The 20,573-nt window shown below is 44.2% G+C and overlaps 2 protein-coding genes across 5 annotated transcripts in view; one reads left to right on the top strand and one right to left on the bottom strand.

Moving 5' to 3' along the window:
- The window catches only part of RECQL5 (RecQ like helicase 5), a 44,085-nt gene extending 35,264 nt beyond the window's left edge, over nt 1–8,821 (bottom strand). The window contains exons 1-6 of the mRNA XM_012453701.3: nt 8,055–8,821; nt 6,987–7,108; nt 4,839–5,357; nt 3,936–4,038; nt 2,978–3,089; nt 337–499 (exon numbers count right to left, since the gene is read on the bottom strand). Of these exons, the coding sequence (XP_012309124.2) occupies nt 337–499; nt 2,978–3,089; nt 3,936–4,038; nt 4,839–5,357; nt 6,987–7,108; nt 8,055–8,184 (1,149 nt within the window). The 5' untranslated portion in view covers nt 8,185–8,821. The remainder of the gene's footprint in view (nt 1–336; nt 500–2,977; nt 3,090–3,935; nt 4,039–4,838; nt 5,358–6,986; nt 7,109–8,054) is intronic.
- A 145-nt stretch (nt 8,822–8,966) lies between these two features.
- SAP30BP (SAP30 binding protein) overlaps nt 8,967–20,573 on the top strand; it is a 41,161-nt gene continuing 29,554 nt past the window's right edge. For 2 of the 4 annotated variants that reach the window (XM_012453706.3, XM_064369643.1), the window contains exons 1-3: nt 8,967–9,117; nt 10,139–10,248; nt 13,372–13,419. In XM_012453706.3, coding sequence (XP_012309129.1) covers nt 9,012–9,117; nt 10,139–10,248; nt 13,372–13,419 — 264 coding nt within the window. In that variant the 5' untranslated portion in view covers nt 8,967–9,011. The remainder of the gene's footprint in view (nt 9,118–10,138; nt 10,249–13,371; nt 13,420–20,573) is intronic. The other 2 variants (XM_012453703.3, XM_012453704.3) reach the window with 2 other exon arrangements.

The raw sequence follows: 20,573 nt of genomic DNA, 5'->3' as shown, positions 1-20,573 counted from the left end.
CCTGTGGTCCCAGCTACTCAAGGTGGGAAGATTATCTACGGCCAGGAGTTAGAGGCTGCAGGGACCATGAACATGCCACTGCACTTCAGACTAGGTGACAGTGAGAGACCCTGCCTCTAAAATATTAAGATTATTTAAATATTTATGAAGAAAAAGTTGTTTCCTTTCTTTATATTTCTAGGTACCTACCCAATGTGCCATTTCCCCTTGCCATACTTACAGGCTGGGAGCAGCCTCCTCTAGCTTACACAAACATCATCTGGGTTCAGAAATCAGCTTCACAAAACTGGACAGTGGTGAGTCAGACTGAGATACATTCTACTGCCCAGGCCTTACCTGGAGTTTGGCTACTTCCTTCCTAATCAGGAAGCTGACTTGGTCCCGGTCATTCCTGGAGTAATAGAGACGGCACCAGGAAGGCTTCCCATCCCTGCCAGCCCGGCCAGATTCCTGGTAGTAACCAGCCATAGACTTGGCAATATTCCAATGGGCAACAAACCTGTAGGATCCAAAGGGACAAGCAGCATGAGATGGTGGAGAAGTTGAGTGTCCTTTGGAGGAGTAATCATGAGTAGGAGAGCAGGGAGGCCAGCAGACAGGGAGGCAGAGGACACCTGCATCCCATCGACACATCTCCCTGCTAGGAGCAGCCCAGCTTAGAGGCTACAGCAGGAGTTAATGGCGGCAAATCCAGCACATGTGAGGGACCAAAAAACTCAGCCAGGGCCCAGTGGAAAAAATACTGACCTAAAGAAACAAGATGAGACTCTGCCACTTATGAGCTATACACATTTCAATAAGTTATTTACAACTTCTTTGGAGAGGGAAATAATATTTACTAAATACCTACTATGAGCCAGATTATACATTTGTCTCATTTAATTGTTAGTCGCCATAATGTGAGGTAGCCCATTCTCCAGAAGATGAACTTGGGATTCAGAGGTAAATTTGTACAAGGTCACACAGTAAAGGGACAGAAGAGCTAGAGTTTGGGCGTAGGGGTCTCTGCCTTCAAAACTGGCTCTTAAGACACCAGAGACCTAGGGTTCATTTTATTTATTTTGTTTTTTATTATTTTATTTATTTATTTGAGACAAGAGTCTCGCTCTGTCACCAGGCTGGAGTACAGTGGCACAATCTCGGCTTACTTCAACTTCTACCTCCCAGGTTCAAACGATTCTGCCTCAGCCTCCCGAGTAGCTGGGACTACAGGTACTTGCCACCATGCCCTGCTAATTTTTATATTTTTAGTAGAGATGGGGTTTCACCATGTTGGCCAGGATGGTCTCAATCTCTTGAACTTGTGATCCACCCGCTTCGGCCTTCCAAAGTGCTGGGATTACAGGCGTGAGCCACCGTGCCCAGACTTGTTTTTTATTTTTTAAGACAGGGTCTTCTCTGTTGCCCAGGCTAGAGTATGGTAGCAGAGTCACAGCTTGTTACAGCCTCAATCTCCTGGAAGTGATCCTTCCACCTCAGGTTCCCAAGTAGCCAGGACTACAGACACCTACCACTATACCTGGCTAATTTTTTTTCCCTTTTTTTTTTTTAACCTGGCTAATTTTTAATTTTATAGAGGTGGAGTCTTGCTATGTTGCCCAGGCTGTTCTCAAACTCTTGGGCTCATGCAATTCTCCCATCTGGTCCTCCTAAAGTGCTGGAATTTTAAGTGTGAGCCACTACACCAGGCTGCAGACTCAGGGTTTGAACTCTGATTCTAAAGTTGGTGTTCTTTCAAATGTAGTGCACTATAAAATCTCTACCCTGACTAACTCAGGGTCACTGTGAGGTTCACCAAGACCATGTATGCAAACATGCTCCATAAATCATACAAGGTATTATTGTTTGGTGTTAATCAGAGCAAAGGGCTTCAGGCTGTAGCCCAAAATGCCTCTTGAAGGTCATGGAAAGACTTCCTAATAGTTGCCAGTGTGGGGCTAGGAGGCTGGGATGCATTGACTCTTCTAGACTATTAGTAAGCAGTAATAAGAAATGATGGTCCTAAGAACTTTGCCTTTGACCTTTCACAGGGAACAGCTTAAAATACAGTCATACATTACTTAATGATGGGGATACAATTTGTGTTTTGGTGTTTTTTTTGTTTGTCTGTTTAAGACAGGGTCTTGCTCTGTCGCTTAGGCTGGAGTGCAGTGGCACAATCTCAGCTCACTGCAACCTCCACCTCCCAGGCTCAAGCAATCCTCCCACCTCAGCCCAAGTAGTTGGGACTAAAGGCACGTGCCACCAAACCTCGCTAATTTTTACGTATTTTTTGTTGAGATGGAGGTTTTGCCACGTTGCCCAGGCTGGTCTCAAACTCCTGGACTCAAGTAATCCACCTGCCTTGGCCTCCCAAAGTGCTGAGATTATAGGTGTGCACCACTGTGCCCGGCCAGGGATACGTTCTGAGAAATGACTTGTTAGGAGACTTCATCATTGTGTGAACATCACCGTGGATAGTCTTTATGTAAACCTAGATGTTACTGCAGGCTACACAGCTATGCTGCAAACATGTATCGTGTGTTACTGTACTGAATACTGTAGGCAACTGTAACACAAATCACTAGGTGATAGGAATTTTTCAACTCCATTATAACCTTACAGGATCCCAGTCTACGCAGTCTGTCATTGTCCAGAACATCAATATGAGGAACACGACTATAGTTACTTTATTCCCACCTCCTCGCAGGATCTGCCTACTGAGATGTGAGTGAACGGGGCTGTGTGAAAGGACAACCCTGATGGACTGCATACTGCCCCATCCTGGGGGTGGCAGAACCGCTCTGTGCAGTCACCTGGGAGCCGGCCACACGGGAACTGTCCACATTCAGGCTGTGTTCTAAGGACTGTCTCCTGAAACTTCCTTCTCCTCTGGCCCTCGAAGGAGCACACGGACCTGGTCCTTTGGGCACAGCACTAGGCAATCCGCCCTGAGCCAGGACCAGACCAGGAAGGCAGGGCAAGAAGCAAAGCTCACCTGACGTTGGCTTTATCCACTCCCATCCCAAAACTAATGGTTGCAACAATTACAGGGACCTTCTCCTCCATCCACTCATTCTGCACCAGTGTTCTTTCAGAAGCCTTCAGCCCTATAAAGGAGAGAAAGATGGAGAAGGGAACTCACATTTCCCTTGGGTTTACCCGAGGTCTATTTTGGGTTTGACCCCGTGCTAGGCACTTCACAAACCCTGAATCCTTCACCTCCCAGCTGTCTGATCTTATGTAAGGCACTTAACTTTACTGAGCCTCAGCTGACAGACACAAAGACCCTAGTCCATGTGTGGCACGGAGCATTCGGTTAAGGTCGGGGCCATGATTCAAACCCAAACCTGTTGGCCTCCAAAGCCTCTGCTCTTCCTACAACACCATTACCTGGGCTTATAAAAACTAATTACCAGGTCAGGCGCAGTGTCTCACGCCTATAATCTCAGCACTTGGGAGGCCGAGGCAGGCAGATCACCTGAGGTTGGGAGTTCAACACTAGCCTAACCAACATGGAGGCTAGTCTCGAACTAAAAATACAAAATTAGCTGGGCATGGTGGTGCATGCCTGTAATACCAGCTACTTGGGAGGCTGAGGCAGGAGAATTGCTTGAACCCAGGAAGTGGAGGTTGCAGTGAGCCAAGATGATGCCATCGCAATCCAGCCTGGGCAACAAGAGTGAAACTCCATCTCAAAAACACAAATAACAAAAAAACCCTCATCACCTGCTGCTGGGTAGGCACACAGTAAGAACTCAGGAGTCACAATTCTCATTTTAGACTTCATTCATGTCTAGATTCCTTTTGGGTGCTTTAAGTGAATCACTTTAGCTCTGCCTGAGTATCTGCGATAAGACAGTCAGTCACCTGATAATCAGGATCTGTAAAGAACAAGAGACCTGCTGAGAAGCCTCTGAGGGTGAAGAGACCCACGTGGCCTGGGTGCCCCTTACCTGCATGGTAAGCCTTGGCGTTCACGCCCCTGCAGCTGAGCTCTATGGCTAGCTGTTCACAAGCCTCTCTAGTCCTGCAGTAGACAATGCCGCAGCCAGACAACTGAATGGGGAGATGCAGGAAGAAAATAAGCTTGGCAAGAACAGAACAATCGGCCCAATGTAGTGCGCCCTGCTCTAAAAGAAGCTATGTGTCCCTTCCCTCGTCAGCTTCACAGTTTCCTCTGAGGCAGGACACCCAGCAAGGCTCTCTCACTTTATATAAAGCAGGACCAGACTGGCTGCAATGGCTCATACCTGCAATCCTAGTAATTTGGGAGGCCGAGGTGGAGGGATCACTTCAGGCTAGGAGTTAGAGACCAGCCTGGGCAACACAGAAAGATCCCATGTCTACAAAAAAATTTTTTTTAATTAGCTGGCCATGGTGGTACACTCCTGTGGTCCCAGCTACTTAGGAGGCAGAGGCAGGAAGACCACTTGTGGCCACGAGTTAAGAGGCTGCAGTAAGCTATGATCACACCACTGCATTCCAGCCTGGGCAACAGATTACAGGTAATCCTTATTACCTATACATGTTTTAATTTAAAAATTTTAAAAGCAGGCCCAAAGCTGCTCAAAACTCAACCTATTTAACTTCTCTGGCTCCTCCTCTCAAATTCTGCATGGGTCTGCAGAGGCCTCACACAGAGGGGCTGGCTGCTTGCCTTCCACAGAAGGATCCTGGACAAGGGAACCCCAGTAAGAAGGACAATGCCAGGAAACCAAAGGGACAATTCTCTTTGTGCACGAGTTTTAAGAAGCCTGGCTGAGGAAGCTAGAAAAAGCAAAGGTCTTAGAAAACCCATCTCCATCTCCATATTGTACCCCACTGCTCTAGCAGCTGCTTGGCCCTCAGTGCCTCACCCCTTTATCAGTCTTCTGTCCAAGCGCCTTAAGGCAGAAGTCCGTCAGGTTCCCATAGGGATCAGAAATCAGTTCCTTGAATTGCACATCATAGAAGAGATTGGCCCGGAAGCAGGGAGTCTTGAAGATGGCAACTGGTTGCTTCAGGTGCAGGGCAGCAAACACGTCCTCTTGGACTTGTGGGGTGGCTGTGGCAGTCAGAGCCACACACGGGGCATGTCCTAGGCGGGAGCGCAGGGCACCCAGACGCAAGTAGTCAGGACGAAAATCATGCCCCCATTGGGAAACACAATGAGCTTCATCCACCACCAAGTAAGACAGCAGGTAGCGGGACACCAGGGAGTTCAGGGTGGGCTGGAAGGAGGATGAAGCCGCCATTTCCGGGGTGATGTACAGAATCTTGGTCTGGGGCTTTTCTTGCTCCAGGTCAGCAAGCAGCTCCTTCCTTTCCTGTGCAGAGAGCTTCGAGTTCAGGGAACTTACTCGTACCTTTAGGGCTAGCAAGTGGTCCACTTGGTCCTGAGAGAAGAGAAAGGGGCTATAATTGGCCCTCAGGACTCAGGTAAACATCACTGCAAGTCCCTAGAGGATTTCCTAGTCATAAATTTTCCTCCCCTCATTCTCCAATATGCCTTCTCTTTGCATAGTAGTATAGGTTGAATATCCCTTATCCCAAATGCTTGGGACCAAAAGTGTACTAGATTTCAGATATTTCTGGATTTGGGAATATTTGCAGATTGCATATACATCATGAGATATCTTAAGGATGAGACCCAAGTCTAAACAAAATTCATTTTTTCTCTCATATATACCTTATACATACAACCTAGATGTAATTTAATATAATATTTTTCATAATTTGGGGCATGAAAAAAGAGTTTTGACTGCAACCCATCACATGAGGTCAGAAAGGTGTGGAATTTTCCACTTGCGGTGTCATATCAGCAACAAAATTTTTTGGATTTTGGAGCATTTCAGATTTCAGATTTTGGCATTAGGGATGCTCAGCCTGTATGGAAAGTGAAGTGGTTTAGAGAACAGGCTCTGAAGTCAGACAGACCTAGATTTAATCCTGGCTCACTTAATTGCCACATGCCCAGTCACTGTTTCTTACCCTCTGAACAATTTATACAATTCTATCTAATAGAATTGTTGTATAAATTAAAATTTACATCTCAGAGATGAAATTAATGTATGTAACGCACTAAGCACAAAGCCTAGGACCTGGTGAACATTCACCAAGCTATTACTGTTTTTCCCTCTCTACCTTTCTTCATGGTGGATAGCTCTTACCCACACAGCCATACTTCCTCAATTCTGATTCTATCAGCCCATCTGCAGGCCTTAAATAGTCAGAACACCTGTAGAGCGGCTCTTAACAAGGCTCTAGCCAGTTTCTCATCTTTTTTTCTGTTTCATACTGTGCCCTTACCAAAATAAGCAGGACACTGGATTTTGCCCTTACCAAAATAAGCAGGATATGGATTTCTCCATATCAACCTAACTATCCATCTGCAACTTCTATCCCAGCATCATGAGTGCACGTGTGTGTACACATGAGACTGAGTGTGTATGTGTGTACAAATAGTTTCATACTCCTCCGGACAAAAAAATAATAAAGAAGGGTGAGGGACCTCAGAGGAGTCATTCGTAACCCCCTAGAGTGATATGCACCATTGCAGAACGCTACACTGGGGAAACACAGAAACCCAATATAGAGAATGAAATAGGCAAATCGTAAAAAGTAAGAGGCAGGGCCGGGTGTGGTGGCTTATGCCTGTAATCCCAGCACTTTGGGAGGCCGAGGCAGGCAGATGACTTGAAGTCAGGAGTCTGAGACCAACCTGGCCAACATGGTAAAACCTCATCTCTATTAAAAATACAAAAATTAGCCAGGCATAGTGGCATGTGCCTGTAATCCCAGCTACTTGGGGGACTGAGGCACAAGAATTGCTTGAACCCAGGAAGCACAGGCTGCAGTGAGCTGAGACTGCACCACTGCACTTCAGCCTGGGCGACAGTGAGACTCAAAGAAAAAAAAGAAAAGAAAAGAAGAGGCAAAAGACCAATAAAGAAGTGAAATTTCCAGCCTCAAAACACCTTCCCCGAATCTTTTTGGGCTACCATCTGTATTGCCCTAAGCCTCACCTGAATCAAAGCAATGAGAGGAGAGACTACAATGGTGATGCCCTTGGCCAACAGTGCAGGTAGCTGATAGCACAGGGATTTTCCTGCCCCTGTGGGCATGCATACAAAGACGTCCTTGTTACCTGCAAAAATACAAGACAACAGTATCTCAGTGCTTCCTGCCTTTTCATTGAGGTTGTTGAAAATTAAATGAGAATATAGGAAAAGCACCTAGCAGAGTGTCTGCCACCTGGGAGGGTCTCATTGTAATGCTAATTCCCCTCCTGTCCTTTCTATGAAAAAAGGCAGGGATCCTGGGAAATTTGGATAAGTGCACAAAACATTTCTAGTAATGGTAATAAAAACAAGATTTAAGAAGTCTGAGTCTGCTACGATATAAATGATTGAACTAAACAGCCACGGAAGCAGAGTACTGCTAGATAAGTGGGCACACCTGTGTAGACATGGAAGGCCATTCCTTAGAGGGCTTTTGTTTAAACATGTATCATTAATATTACATTGCTGCTCGCCTCTTGGCAACTTTCATTTGTCACCAAATCTCAGGTTTATAACATTATTACTCTTTCTTTATCTGGGATCCAGGCCACTCAATCTTCCACAAGGGAATTCTCTACAAGGCCAGTGACTAAGTTATTCCTGCCACCCTCATTGCTGCTGTTCGTTTATGTGTACAGACAAATAATAATGGGAATCTAAACTGTTTTTCAAAGACCATGTGTAGATCTGGCTATGAAATATAGAACAGCTGGGTCGTTCTGCCATTAAAACTACAAACTTTGGGCCAGGCGTGATGGCTCATGCCTGTAATTCCAGCACATCGGGAGGCCGAGGTGGGAGGACTGCCTGAGCCCAGAATTTGGAGACAAGTCTGGGCAACCCAGCGAGACCCCGTCTCTAATTAAAACAAATAAACAAAACTACAAGCTTTGGATGACAACTCTAATAGATTTCCAAATCCAGTTATGGACCAAAGGTGAGGCGGTACGAAGGGTCAGGAGGAGGGTGTTCTGCCGCAGTGTTATGGTATAGCCAGCATTAATTTAAAGGAAGGTAGCTTGGTAATGTTACCTTTTACTACAGCCATGGTCGCACTCTCCTGTAAAGGCGTCTTAAAAGAGTCAAACCCAAAGACCTTCTTCAACGTACTCCGGACTCGCCGCTCAGGGTCAAAAGGAAAGGAGGTATGGTGGGTGCTCATCTTAGCCAAGAACAGTGGCCAAAGATTAAGGCAAAGGTGGTAAAAGGTTGTCACGAGAACCCTCTGTTTTGCTTTAAAAATACAGCTTTTTCTGAGTAAAAACTTCCTGTATCACAGTTAAATGTTATTTTTAAGTAATAAAGCTGAAGGTGAATTGACTCAAACAATACATTCCTGGGTAATTAACATCTCCACTTTTAAGCTCAATGAATATAAAAACATTGAACTCTTCCAGGCCACGGTATAGCACAGATCTAGAAATAAGATCAAGAGAAGAAACACAAATGTCTTCAGAACAGTTTGGAGAACGGGGAACTGTTTTTCTAAGATCCACCACCTGCTTCTTCTTCTCTAGGCACAACCACGACGACCGCGCTTCCACCCCGGGACCCTGATCCCCTTCTCCCTTATTCCTGAGACCAAAATCCGCAATTTTCTCTCTTGGCCGGCCGACGCCTCCCTCTCTTCACCCTAAGATATCAGGGCCGGCAGTGGTCCGCCCAGGAATAAAAGGCCCTTACTGGGCCGCTGCTGCCGGCTGGTTCCGGAACTATTCGAAGACCTCTATAACACAACCCCAACTCTGAGAAGCCAAAGCGCCGGGAATTCAGCTTTTACTTGAACCCACACAATCTTACATCCGTCGCGCAGTGATGATGTAGCACGAGCGTTACCATGAGGGCGGAGCCAGACGCAGGAAATTGCCGTTTTGATTGGTTTTCAGTCTGGCGCGGGATCTCCTGGGATCCGAAAGAAATTGCCTTTCCGCCCGGAAGTCGCCGTCTTCGAGTCACAGGAGTGAGCCGCGCCGGGGCTGTGGGAATAAGATGGCGGGGAAGAGGAATGTTCTATCATCTCTGGCAGTTTACGCAGAAGATTCAGAGCCCGAGTCTGATGGCGAGACTGGAATCGAGGCGGTGGGCAGCGCGGCTGGTGAGTCCCAAGTGGGAAGCTGGAAAAGGGAATCGGGTGTCTGTCCGGAATGCTGTACCCCTCGCTGGGCGGGAGGGAACGAGATGGTCATTGTGCTCCAAGTACCGCACCCCGAATAATGCTCCGGGGTCCTGGGTGAGATAGAGCATTAGAGACTCTGTGCTAGGAATGAAGAATCTCCTTCCCATTGTTTCGATTAATATGCCTAACTTACTGAAAGTCTGCATGCCGGTTATCGTGATAGGCAGAGGGATGGACAAAGAGGGAGCGGCTGCTGAGCCACTGCCTGTTCCTTCTGGGCTCGTTTGATGAGGGAGAGCGATGAATAAAACATAGGTGGAAGATGGTAAAGATTGTGTTTGTTAAATTTATAACTTTTAATTAGGAATGTGCCCTAAACACATCTTGGAGCTTTTGAAAATAAACATTTTTTCTGATCCCCAAAGTGAAATGATCTAATTCGGTAAAACTGGGGTAGGATGTGGGCATTTGTGAACTTTTTGAGGATCCTGGGTGATTTTTTTTTTTAATTTTATGAGTTTTTAAAACCTATCGGTGATGTTCTCCTCAGGTTGAAAAGCACAATGTTTGTTTCACATTTGAAATAGATTTCTTTGGGAGAATAGAGAACAAGTTACCTAACGTATCTGGACCTTAGCTTCCTCATCTGGAAAGTGAAGGGGATTGGATTAGGTTAGGTACTTTCATGTTTTGTGGGTTTGTGTGGTCTCTTCCAGTCAGAAAGTTCTCCGGTGGTTTCCCATAAACATTATAGTGTTTATCTCCTGTTTACAGCATTAGAAACTGAATTTAGTACTTGATTTTGTTCCCTGCCCTTTTAATGATTTTATTCACTAAATGATGGTCTTCTTAAGAGCCAAATCTGGGCCTATGGTCACTTAACATGAAATTTAGGTTCCCCTTGTATCTTCAGAGATAGTCCTGACCACTCAAATCTCGACATTTTTCTTACATTGTAACTCTTGATTTTTTTTTTCTTTCTTTATTTTTAACTTTTCAGAGGAGAAAGGCGGATTGGTATCTGATGCCTATGGGGAGGATGACTTTTCTCGAGTAGGTGGTGATGAAGATGGTTACGAAGAAGAAGAGGATGAGAACAGTAGACAGTCGGTAGGTAAATCTCTCAAATTCAGAGCTACTGAAAGCACAATTTCATTTGTCAGACTTTGGAACTGTGCCAACAGTGTTCCATATCATGGCTAGCTTCATCCCCTGCTACCCTCTTTTGTTTGGTATTAGTGGAAGAAACTGGGTTGGATATCAGTAGTTCTGTTTGAAAATTTATTTTCACATGGATCATTTTTTATTAATCTTTGAATTGAAATTTGGGGGAAAAGATAGTGGATTGTTTTATTTAACCCAGATATCAATTAGTATTTTCTGTTGATTTTCCCCTATTTAAATGATTTACTCCATTTATAGCAGGTATTCATCCTAATTGATTTATCATTTATATCTACAATCAACTCTGTTTTTTTTTTTTTTTTTTTTTTTTTTTTTGAGACAGAGTTTCACTCTTGTTACCCAGGCTAGAGTGCAATGGCACAATCTCGGCTCACCGCAACCTCCGCCTCCTGGGTTCAGGCAATTCTCCTGCCTCAGCCTCCTCAGTAGCTAGGATTACAGGCACGCACCACCATGCCCAGCTAATTTTTTGTATTTTTAGTAGAGACAGGATTTCACCATGTTGACCAGGATGGTCTCGATCTCTTGAGCTCGTGATCCACCCACCTCGGCCTCCCAAAGTGCTGGGATTACAGGCGTGAGCCACTGCGCCCGGCCCCTCTCTGCATTATTTATAATCTTGGTTGGGATCATTCAAATCTTGTCAGTTTATTCAAGATTAGCAAGGAAAATTAGTTTTCACCTGTTTCTTCCTCTCTTTTGAGACAGGGTCTCACTCTGCTGCCCAAATTGGAGTGCAGTGGTGTGATCATCAGTAGTTCATTAAGGCCTTGAACTCCTAGGCTCAAGTGATCCTCCCACCTCAGCCTCCCCAGTAGCTGGGACTACAGGTGGGAGCCACCATGCCTAGCTAATTTTTTTTTTTAATGAGTCGGAGTCTTGCTCTGTCACCCGGGATAGAGTGCAATGGCGCGATCTTGGCTCACTGCAACCTCCGCCTCCCAGGTTCAAGTGATTCTCCTGCCTCAGCCTCCTGAGTAGCCGGGATTACAGGCACCTGCCACCATCCCCAGCTGATTTTTGTATTTTTAGTAGAGACAGAATTTCACCATGTTGGCCAGGCTGGTCTTGAACTCCTGACCTCAGGTGATCCACCGGCCTCAGCCTTCCAAAGTGCTGGGATTACAGGCATGAGCCACCACGCCCGGCCAAGTTTTTAAATTTTTTAAAAATTTTTTTGTGAAGATGGGGTTTCACTGTTTCCCAGTCTGGTCTCAAACTTCTGGCCTCAAGCGATTCCCCTGCCTCACCCTCCCAAAGTGCTGGGATTACAGGCACGAGCCACCATGCCTGGCCTTCTTAACTTCTTTTTTTGACATTTTACTTGGCACTTTTTATCATGGTGCCCTTAGTTCTTGATCACAAATCTTGCCTGAAGTTTAGTAGGTGCTGGCGAAGGAGAACCTGTGCAATTATTAACAAGAAAGGCTTTAGATACATAATCACCTTTTAAATTGAGGCTGGTGCATAACACAAGACATGCAGAGTTGAGTCTGGATGTCGAATCTGACTACTTAGTAACAGTTTTAATTGAAACACTCACAATATATTATTTGTTTGAAATTTGTGTTGCATGTTGGTATGTAAATGTTAGCATTAAATTCTTTCCACAACAAACAAATGCGCTTTGTACATTATGCATTTTGGGAGATATTTTCATGCCTTTAGCCCCATCCATTAATACTGGTAATTCAGAGTTGACTGAAATTATTCAGAAAAGTTTTGCAAGTTGTTTTCTCTTCTGACTTTTCTGAAGTACCCACATTCTGGCTTAATATCCATAACTCTTTAGTATATTTGCATAATGTGTTTTTTAAGTGTTGTTTCATATTTGCTTTGCTTAGAATGAATTTTCATCATGTTAAAGCTTCATTTCATATTTTAGTAAAATCCTCTCATCAGATCTTACTGTAGACATTCTGAAATGTGATTGTATTTGTCTGAGCTCCAGCTCTGTTTATTTGGCATGACTGATTTTATTTTAAGAAGATTATGGAAATTGCATTTAAAGCCTTGGACTCACTGGCACCTTACAGTTAAGTCTCCAAATCATCAGTCTAGTTTGTTCAAGTCTCTTGAGTGGCATTTATATTAGTATGTGGAGTGCTCTGTAATGTTTGGGCTGAAGTGTAGCTTTGTTGAAAATAACAGTTTCAAATTAAATCATTTTTTGCTGGGTATTTAGTTAAAGGCTTCTGTGCATTAGGAATGTTCTGGGTAGTGGAAGTGACATGGATTTTGCCAGCTAATAAGGTAGATGATTCAGCATCTGCTCCTGATCTTTGACCTTCATAGCATCAACATTAGTGTTCAGTGGAATGGTGGGCTCACTTTGGAGAATGCCTTACCATGTGTGATCCTTTGTGTCAGGCTGACTGGATAAGGAACAGGACTGGGTAGAATGGGTCATAGGCAGTTCTGTGAGCACTTGGGTAGAGGCAGAGCCGACTCAACTGGGACTCTTGAAAGGTTGGGCATTGCCGTTTAGTCCTGCCTTTCCCAGGTCACTTGCTCTGGTCATGATGCCTACCTTCCTGTGTTGATGTTAGTAAGTGCAAATGCTGGTTGAGGTGCTGTGATATAGCTGTGTGTAAGTTTTGGAACTTGGTGTTGAACAGTGTTACGGTAGGTCTGAGTCTGATGTACATATGTATATGAAAAGCAAAGAAGGCTCATAATCCTGGTTTGAAGTAACTGATATTTCATTGGAAACCCACTGCCTGTTTTATTGTGTGGCCTAATCTTACTCTTTCCTGAAGCACACTTTTATGTCTGTGATTTTTAACTGGGGCGTTTTCATTGATGTGGACTGTCTCACCATTACAGTAACCTGACTTTGAGCTGCTGACGCTTTTTTGTCCCCGCCCCCAGAATATCTCTTTTTCCCCGTATCTTTCTCTGGTTCTGAGTTATATGGTAGGGGAGGGATTCTCGGTGGGATGACCCCAGCTGGGTACATGGGCTGTTTGCTCCAGCCCCTAGTTATGCATGTGAGACTCCTCAGGCCCGCTCCTTTAAGCTTAATCCTCTAAATTCTTTGTCTTGTAGGAAGATGACGATTCAGAGACTGAAAAACCTGAGGCTGATGACCCAAAGGTATTTGGTGTTGGCTGTGGTGGGTGGCTGGATGCAAACAAGGTGTTTGAACATTATGGCTCAGTTCGTATGTCTGTTCAAGATCTGTCCCACTGACAAACTGTGCGACTGCATGGACATTTTCTGGGATAAAGTAAGCTTTATAAGAAAGGACCTGAAGACCACTCAGGAATGAACAAATCCTGAGACAGATTGGATTTCCAGCCTTTCAGATTGTGCCATATCTCCCGACTAGAAAGGCGAGAGGCCTGGCTGAGTCCAACAACCCACTTGCATTCTGCATCCCAGATGGGGCTTTCTGGTGTCACCACCGTGCAGGTTTATTGGTCTGTTTCTAGACTCAGGAAGCTGTAAGGGCCGCCTCGTGTGCTTTGGATTCTCTTTAGTCATCTAGAAGTGAACAAGAGGCTATAAGAAGGTCAGACCAAAATGAGGCCTCTCCCAGCTCTTGGGGTTGGTGGGTCTAATTCTCATTTTCCCGGGGGTGTGCTCATCTACTTTTGGGCAAGCTGTGTAGAATGATCTTTTTTGGAACAGCATAACTATTCTCATAGTTCCATCCTAGTAGCAGCTGAGGGTAATTTGCAGCAATTTCTATCACACTCCTTAATGATCTGTTGTGAAGGTTAAGACACCCTTGTGTTGGTTAAGCTGCTATGCTGTGCATTGGGCATTAGAAATTACTTGTTGAAGAGTCATTCTTTATGAGACAAAATCCCACTCTCCAAAGAAGACGACTTAATTCTATCACTTTAGACCTGGAGAATAAGGACCACATTTTGCAGTTAAAAACTGCTTTGAGAAAAAAAAATTGCTTGAGGCCGGGCACAGTGGCTTATGCCTATAATCCCAACAATTTGGGTGGCCGAGGCGGGTGGATCACTTGAGGTCAGGAGTTTGAGACCAGCCTAGCCAATATGGTAAAACCTCGTTTCTACTAAAAATACAAAAATTAGCTGGTGGGTGGTGCATGCCTGTAATCCCAGCTACTCGGGAGGCTGAGGCAGGAGAATTGCTTGAACCCAGGAGGCAGAGGTTGCAGTGAGCCAAGATCTGCCAGTGCACTCCAACCTAGGCAACATAATGAGACTGTCTCAAAAAAAAAAAAAAAGAAAGAAAAGAAACTACTTTGAAACCAGTTATAACTTTCAAGATGACCTAGTAAAATTTAGGAAATTTATGCCCAGTTATAATCTAAAACAGTAATATATTTGAAAATACAATGTGAGCTTTTCCATATTTGAGCTGATTCTATGATTGGATAGAACTGTGTGTAGCCACTAAAATAAATCATAGAAGGTTGTGAGTGAGAAAGATAAGAATGTGTTTTACCAAGAAAGAAAGTTTTGGCACCAGCAAGCAGGAGAAAAAAAAAAAAAAGAACCCCTAAAAACTGTAAATGCAACCTACTTTCTATGCTGAGTGAAAAACCCGAAACCCAGGCCTAAGAACTGGTAAGATGGTATGGGGCAGACCTGTGGCCCCATAGTTCAAAGTCAGTCACAACTCTGCTTGGGCTTCAGAATGAAAACACTCAGTAGTGATAGTATTCTTATCTGTCCTAGTGTTTAGGGTTTATAGAACTTAGAGCCTGCATATAAAGCAAGCCTAGAGGAGCTGTTAAGTGTTTGGGTTTTAGTTGTGTAGGGAAGGGAGGATGTGGATCCCAGAGTCTTTCTGGGTACAGTTGCAGCCTTTGCTTAAGGCTGGAAGGCCTCCTGGGGAAGTTGGCTGAAGAGCAGGGTACATACACTAAACAACCACCCCTTCTAAAATACTGTGATCAGGCAGCAAATCCTTGGAGAATGACTTGGCTTTGTGAGTGAGGGTGAGGGCCACGTGAAAAACAAAACAGACTTTACTGCTGTCTGCTAGCAGTCACTAAAGAACAGGGTCAGGGACGCAAAAAAGGTGAAACTGGAAAGATTGTTGAAGTGCCTTTCGTGCTCAGGCTCCCCTTTCTCAATCCACATCAGAGCTGGACAGCCCTGTCATTTCTGCCTGCTCCTTGACGGATGTCAAGTCATGTGTATTTCAAGTCTTATTGTGGAATGAAAAGTCTTTCATGGAATAATTTCTGTTCCTGTTGAAGAGCCTTCAGAAATCAGAACACAAAATCCAACCCTCAAAGTAACATGATTTAGTTCTTTTGGAGAATGATGGAGGAAGATTTAGACAGAGCCAACTTAGATGTTCCCCAGTCCCCAGTGGCTGCCAGGCCTTGAATAGTTCTCATGGCATCTCCAAGGACTAGAAATGATCCCCAGCATGAGTCTTCTGTAATACTCTTGTCTTATTCCTGGCCCTGGCATCCTCCTGCTTGAGCTGGCCTGAGACTGCCTTCCACATTGCAGCATGTATCCCAAATCCAGAACTTTCTGGCACATTTACATTTTATTTTTATTATCTTATTGAGACAGAGTCTTGCTCTGTCACTCAGGCTGGAGTGCAGTGGTGCTATCTCTGCTCACTGCAACCTCCGCCTCCTGGGTTCAAGTGATTCTCCTGCCTCAACCTCCTGAGTAGCTGGAATTACAGATGCCAGCCACTACGCCTAGCTAATTTTTTGTATTTTTAATACAGATAGAGTTTTACCATGTTGGCCAGGCTGGTCTTGAACTCATGGCCTCAAGCGATCTGCTCGCTTCAGCCTCCCAAAGTGCTGGGATTACAGGCATGAGCCACCACGCCCGTTCTACATTTTTTAAAATTGATATGTAACGATATTTTTTATATTTGAAACTCTTAATTTTGAACATTCTGCTTTAAGCATATAAAGTTTCTTTTTTTTTGTCTTTTTCTTTTTTAAGAGACAGGGTCTCACTCTGTTGCCTAGGCTGGAGTGCAGTGATGCAATCATAGCTTACTGCAGCCTTAACCTCCCAGGTTCAATTAATCCTCCCACCTCAGCCTCCCAAACAGCTGGGACTACAGGTATGTGTCACCACACCTGGCATTTTTTAAAGTTTTTTTGTAGAGAAAGGGTTTTGCCATGTTGCCCAGCTGGTCTTAAACTCCTGGACTCAAGCAGTCTGCTGCCTTGGCCTCCCAAAGTCCCAGGATTACAGGTGTGAGCCAGCAGGCCCAGTGCATATGAAGTGTCTGACAATGGAATATATTACAAGTGTGGATCTTTGTTAGTGTCATTTATTTTAACAATTAGATTACTGTCATAATTGTCTCCTCCACTAGATGGCATTCTCGCTTCTACTTTGGTTTTTTAAGATCTTTTAATTTTTTTCAGTAGTTCTCAAAACCTTTTGGTTTCTTTACACAATTAAAAACTGAAGATCTCAGAATTTTTGTTCTGTTTGGTTTTATGTGTTGATATTTACTATCTTATAAGTTAAAACTGAGACATTTTTAGTTATTTATTTTAAAATAACAAACCTGGCTGGCTACTCATACCTATAATCCCAATACTTTGGGAGACTGAGGTGGGCAGATTGCTTGAGCCCAGGAGTTCAAGGCCAACCTGGGCAACATGGTAAAACTCCATCTCTATAAAAAATACAAAAATTAGCTGGATTTGATGGTGCATGCCTGAAGTCCCAGCTACTTGAGAGGCTGAGGTGGGAGGATCACTTGAGTCTGGTGGGTAGAGGTTGCAGTGAGTTATGATCATGCCACTGCACTCCAGCCTGGGTGACAGACTGAGACCTCGTCTTAAACAAGCAAACCTATTACATATTAACATAAATAACATTTTTAGAAAAAATAAGTATTTCTGGGGCCGCGGTGGCTCATGCCAGTTGTCCTGGCGCTTGAGGAGCTGAGGCTATGCATTCGAGGCCAACCAACCTGGGCAACATAAGAACCGCTCATTCATTTAAAAAAAAAAAAAATTTTAGGCCGGGCGTGGTGGCTCACACCTGTCATCCAAGCACTTTGGAGGCCAAAGTGGGCGAATCACCTGAGGTTGAGAGTTCAAGACCAGCCTGACCAACATGGTGAAACCCCATCTTTAAAAAAAAAGAAAGAAAGAAAGAAAGAAGAAAAAATAAGTATTTCCCAAAAAAATGTTAATGCAAAGAGTGGCACTGTGTCACCACTTTACAAGTCTCTTTAATGTCTGGCTTAATAGAATATGGCTAGATACTTATAATTGCTTTTGCATTCAGGTAATTGTATGTATTCTTCTTCTTCTTCTTTTTTTTTTTTTTGAGAGAGAGTCTTGCTCTGTTGCCAGGCGCCAGGCTGGAAGGCAGTGGCTCGATCTCAGCTCACTGCAACCTCCGCCTCCTGGGTTCAAGCAGTTCTCCTGCCTCAGCCTCCCGAGTAGCTGGGACTACAGGTGCACGCCACCACGCCCAGCTAATTTTTGTATTTTTTTTAGTAGAGATGGAGTTTCACCATGTTGGCCAGGATGGTCTTGATCTCTTGACCTCATGATCCGCCTGCCTTAGCCTCCCAAAGTGCTGGGATTACAGGCGTGAGCCACTGCGCCTGGCTGTATTCTTCTTTTATACTTCATCAAAACTCAACAAGTGATAGTATCCTTGAAAGGTTAGTTACGTCATGGAATATGAGGCCTTACCAGTGGACTTTGTATTCTGCTTCCCAAAAATTCACTGGTCTGTCTTGCCCTTTGAATGCATCTTTTACTCATGCATGATTTTATATCATCAGGCACTGGTGATTTGAAAATTGATGATTTACTGAGTTATACAGATCTTTTTTTTTTTTTTTTTTTTGCTAAGGTGGAGTCTTGCTCTGTTGCCCAGGCCAGAGTGCAGTGGTGTGATCTCGGCTCACTGCAACCTCTACCTCCTGAGTTCAAGCGATTCTTCTGCCTCAGCCTCCCGAGCATCTGGGACTACAGGCTGGTGCCACGACGCCCAGCTAATTTTTGTATTTTTTTTAGTAGAGATGAGGTTTCACCATATTGGTCAGGCTGGTCTCAAATTCCTGACCTCATTATCTGCCCACTTCAGCCTCTCAAAGTGCTGGGATTACAGGTGTAACCAATGTGCCTGGCCCCTTTTATTCTGTGGTATCAAAGAAGTGGTATTTATTAGTGATGTCACTGATCTCATCAGAAAATCATTAAATGTTGGAAACCTTTTAGCAAGCCCACAATAAGGAACAACACATTTTTCAAGATAATGTGTTTCTAATAATATTTGTTTGAAAGCTTGAATTTTATCATTTTCAATATGTGCTATCAGAGGTTTCCTTGAAGTGACAGGCTTTAGTCTTGAGAAAATGTCTAACAAATACCCAAGTCCAGTTAACTAGTTTCATTCTTTCAAATAAAAATGGTGTTTCAAGGCCGGTTGAGGTGGCTCACACCTATGATCGTAGCACTTTGGGAGGCTGAGGTGGGCAGATCACGAGATCAGAAGTTCAAGACCAGGCTGGACAACATGGTGAAACCTTGTCTCTACTAAAAATAAAAAAAATTAGCCAGGTATGGTGGCGAGCACCTGTAATCCCTACTACTTGGGAGGCTGAGGCAGAAGAAACTCTTGAACCTGGGAGGCAGAGGTTGCAGTGAAGCGAGACCACACAATTGCACTCCAGCCTGGGCAACAGAGTGAGACTTCGTCTCAAAAAAAAAAAAAAAAAAAGTGTTTCATGAAGAAAACTGCTAGTTCAACTGGTAACTCAAATAATGACAAACAGTGGTCCACCCTTTTCTGTGGCTTCAGTAACCTGAAGATCAGCTGCAGTCTGAAACTATTACATGCAATAAGCTATTTTGAGAGTGAGATCACATTTGCATAGCTTTTATTACAGTATATCATTCTAATTATTCTATTATTGTTAATCTCTTACTGTGCCTAGTTTATAAATTAAACTTTATCATAGATATGTATGTATAGGAAAAAAACATAGTGTATATAGGGCTCCGTACCATCAGAGGTTCCAGGTGTCTACTGGGAGTCTTGGAGCGTATCCCCCAGGGGCATTGCTATGTGTGCTTTTCCCTGAGACATTATCTGACCTTGTTACCCAGCAGAGATATTTATGCATCCCACTCATGTCATTGCACAAAATATTAAAGAGATTTGTATTCAGATGTCAAGATGTCATAAAACGAATCGTTTTACTGTTCTGGCAGAGCAGAACATTCTTTTTTCTTGGAGACAGAGTCTCACTCTGTTGCCCAAGCTGGAGTGCGGTGGCACGATCTCAGCTCACTGCAACCTTAATCTCCCAGGTTCAAGCGATTCTCCTGCTTTAGCCTCCCAATTAGTGGGGACTATAGGCATGCGCCAACCATGGCCAGCTAATGTTTGTATTTTTAGTAGAGTTGGGATTTCACTGTGTTGGCCAGACTGGTCTCAAACTCCTGACCTCATGATCTGCCTGCCTTGGCCTCCCAAAGTGCTGGGCTTACAGGCGTGAGCCACCACACCCAGCCTATGGCAGAACATCTTAAGTGAAATTGGCTTTTTTTTTTTTTTTGAGACGAAGTCTCACTCTGTCACCTAGGCTGGAGTGCAGTGGCCTGATCTCAGCTCAGTGCAACCTTCACCTCCCAGTTCAAGTGATTCTCCTGCCTCGGCCTCCTGAGTAGCTGGGATTACAGAAGTGCACCACCATGCCTGGCTAATTTTTTTGCGGGGGAGTTTCACCCTGTTGGCGAAGCTGGTCTCAAATTCCTGACCTCAAGTGATCCACCCACCTCAGCCTCCCAAAATGTTGGGATTACAAGCGTGAGCTACCACACCCAGCTTTTTTTTTTTTTTAATCAACTGAGCATACAATGACTATAGCTATAGTTTGGTGCTGCCACCTTGATTTGTTCTAAAGCCTAGCAGTTTACCCACCATTGCTTGCGTAAATGTCAACACAATGAAAAAGACAATTAATGACTTAAAACAGTTAGACTTTGCAGACCCCTTAGAAAAACCACTATTCTAATACAGAAATCATCAGTCAGTGATTCAGTAGTTGTTTGAGAGCTGTTTTTATTGCTCTGAAAATGTTTGTTGTTAGCCTTATGGGGTCTTGAGCTGTATTGAGGATGGGTTAGTATTCAGAGTAAAATGATTCAGCCCTGGCGTGGTGGGAGGAGTTCAAGCTCTGCCATGAGACCAGGGTTTGCTTGGGTAAGTCCCTTAACCTCAGTTCTTCTCATCGGGAAAATAATCATCATAATAAAATCTGCCTCATTCATTTTACGGGGTTCAACTAAAAGTAAAATG

Source organism: Aotus nancymaae, unplaced genomic scaffold, assembly GCF_030222135.1.
Source record: "Aotus nancymaae isolate 86718 unplaced genomic scaffold, 86718_ANA_hifiasm-v0.15.2.pri h1tg000089l, whole genome shotgun sequence".
NCBI lineage: Eukaryota > Metazoa > Chordata > Mammalia > Primates > Aotidae > Aotus > Aotus nancymaae.
The sequence above is the reverse complement of the archived record's forward strand: the minus strand, read 5'-3'. Positions and strand labels throughout refer to the sequence as shown.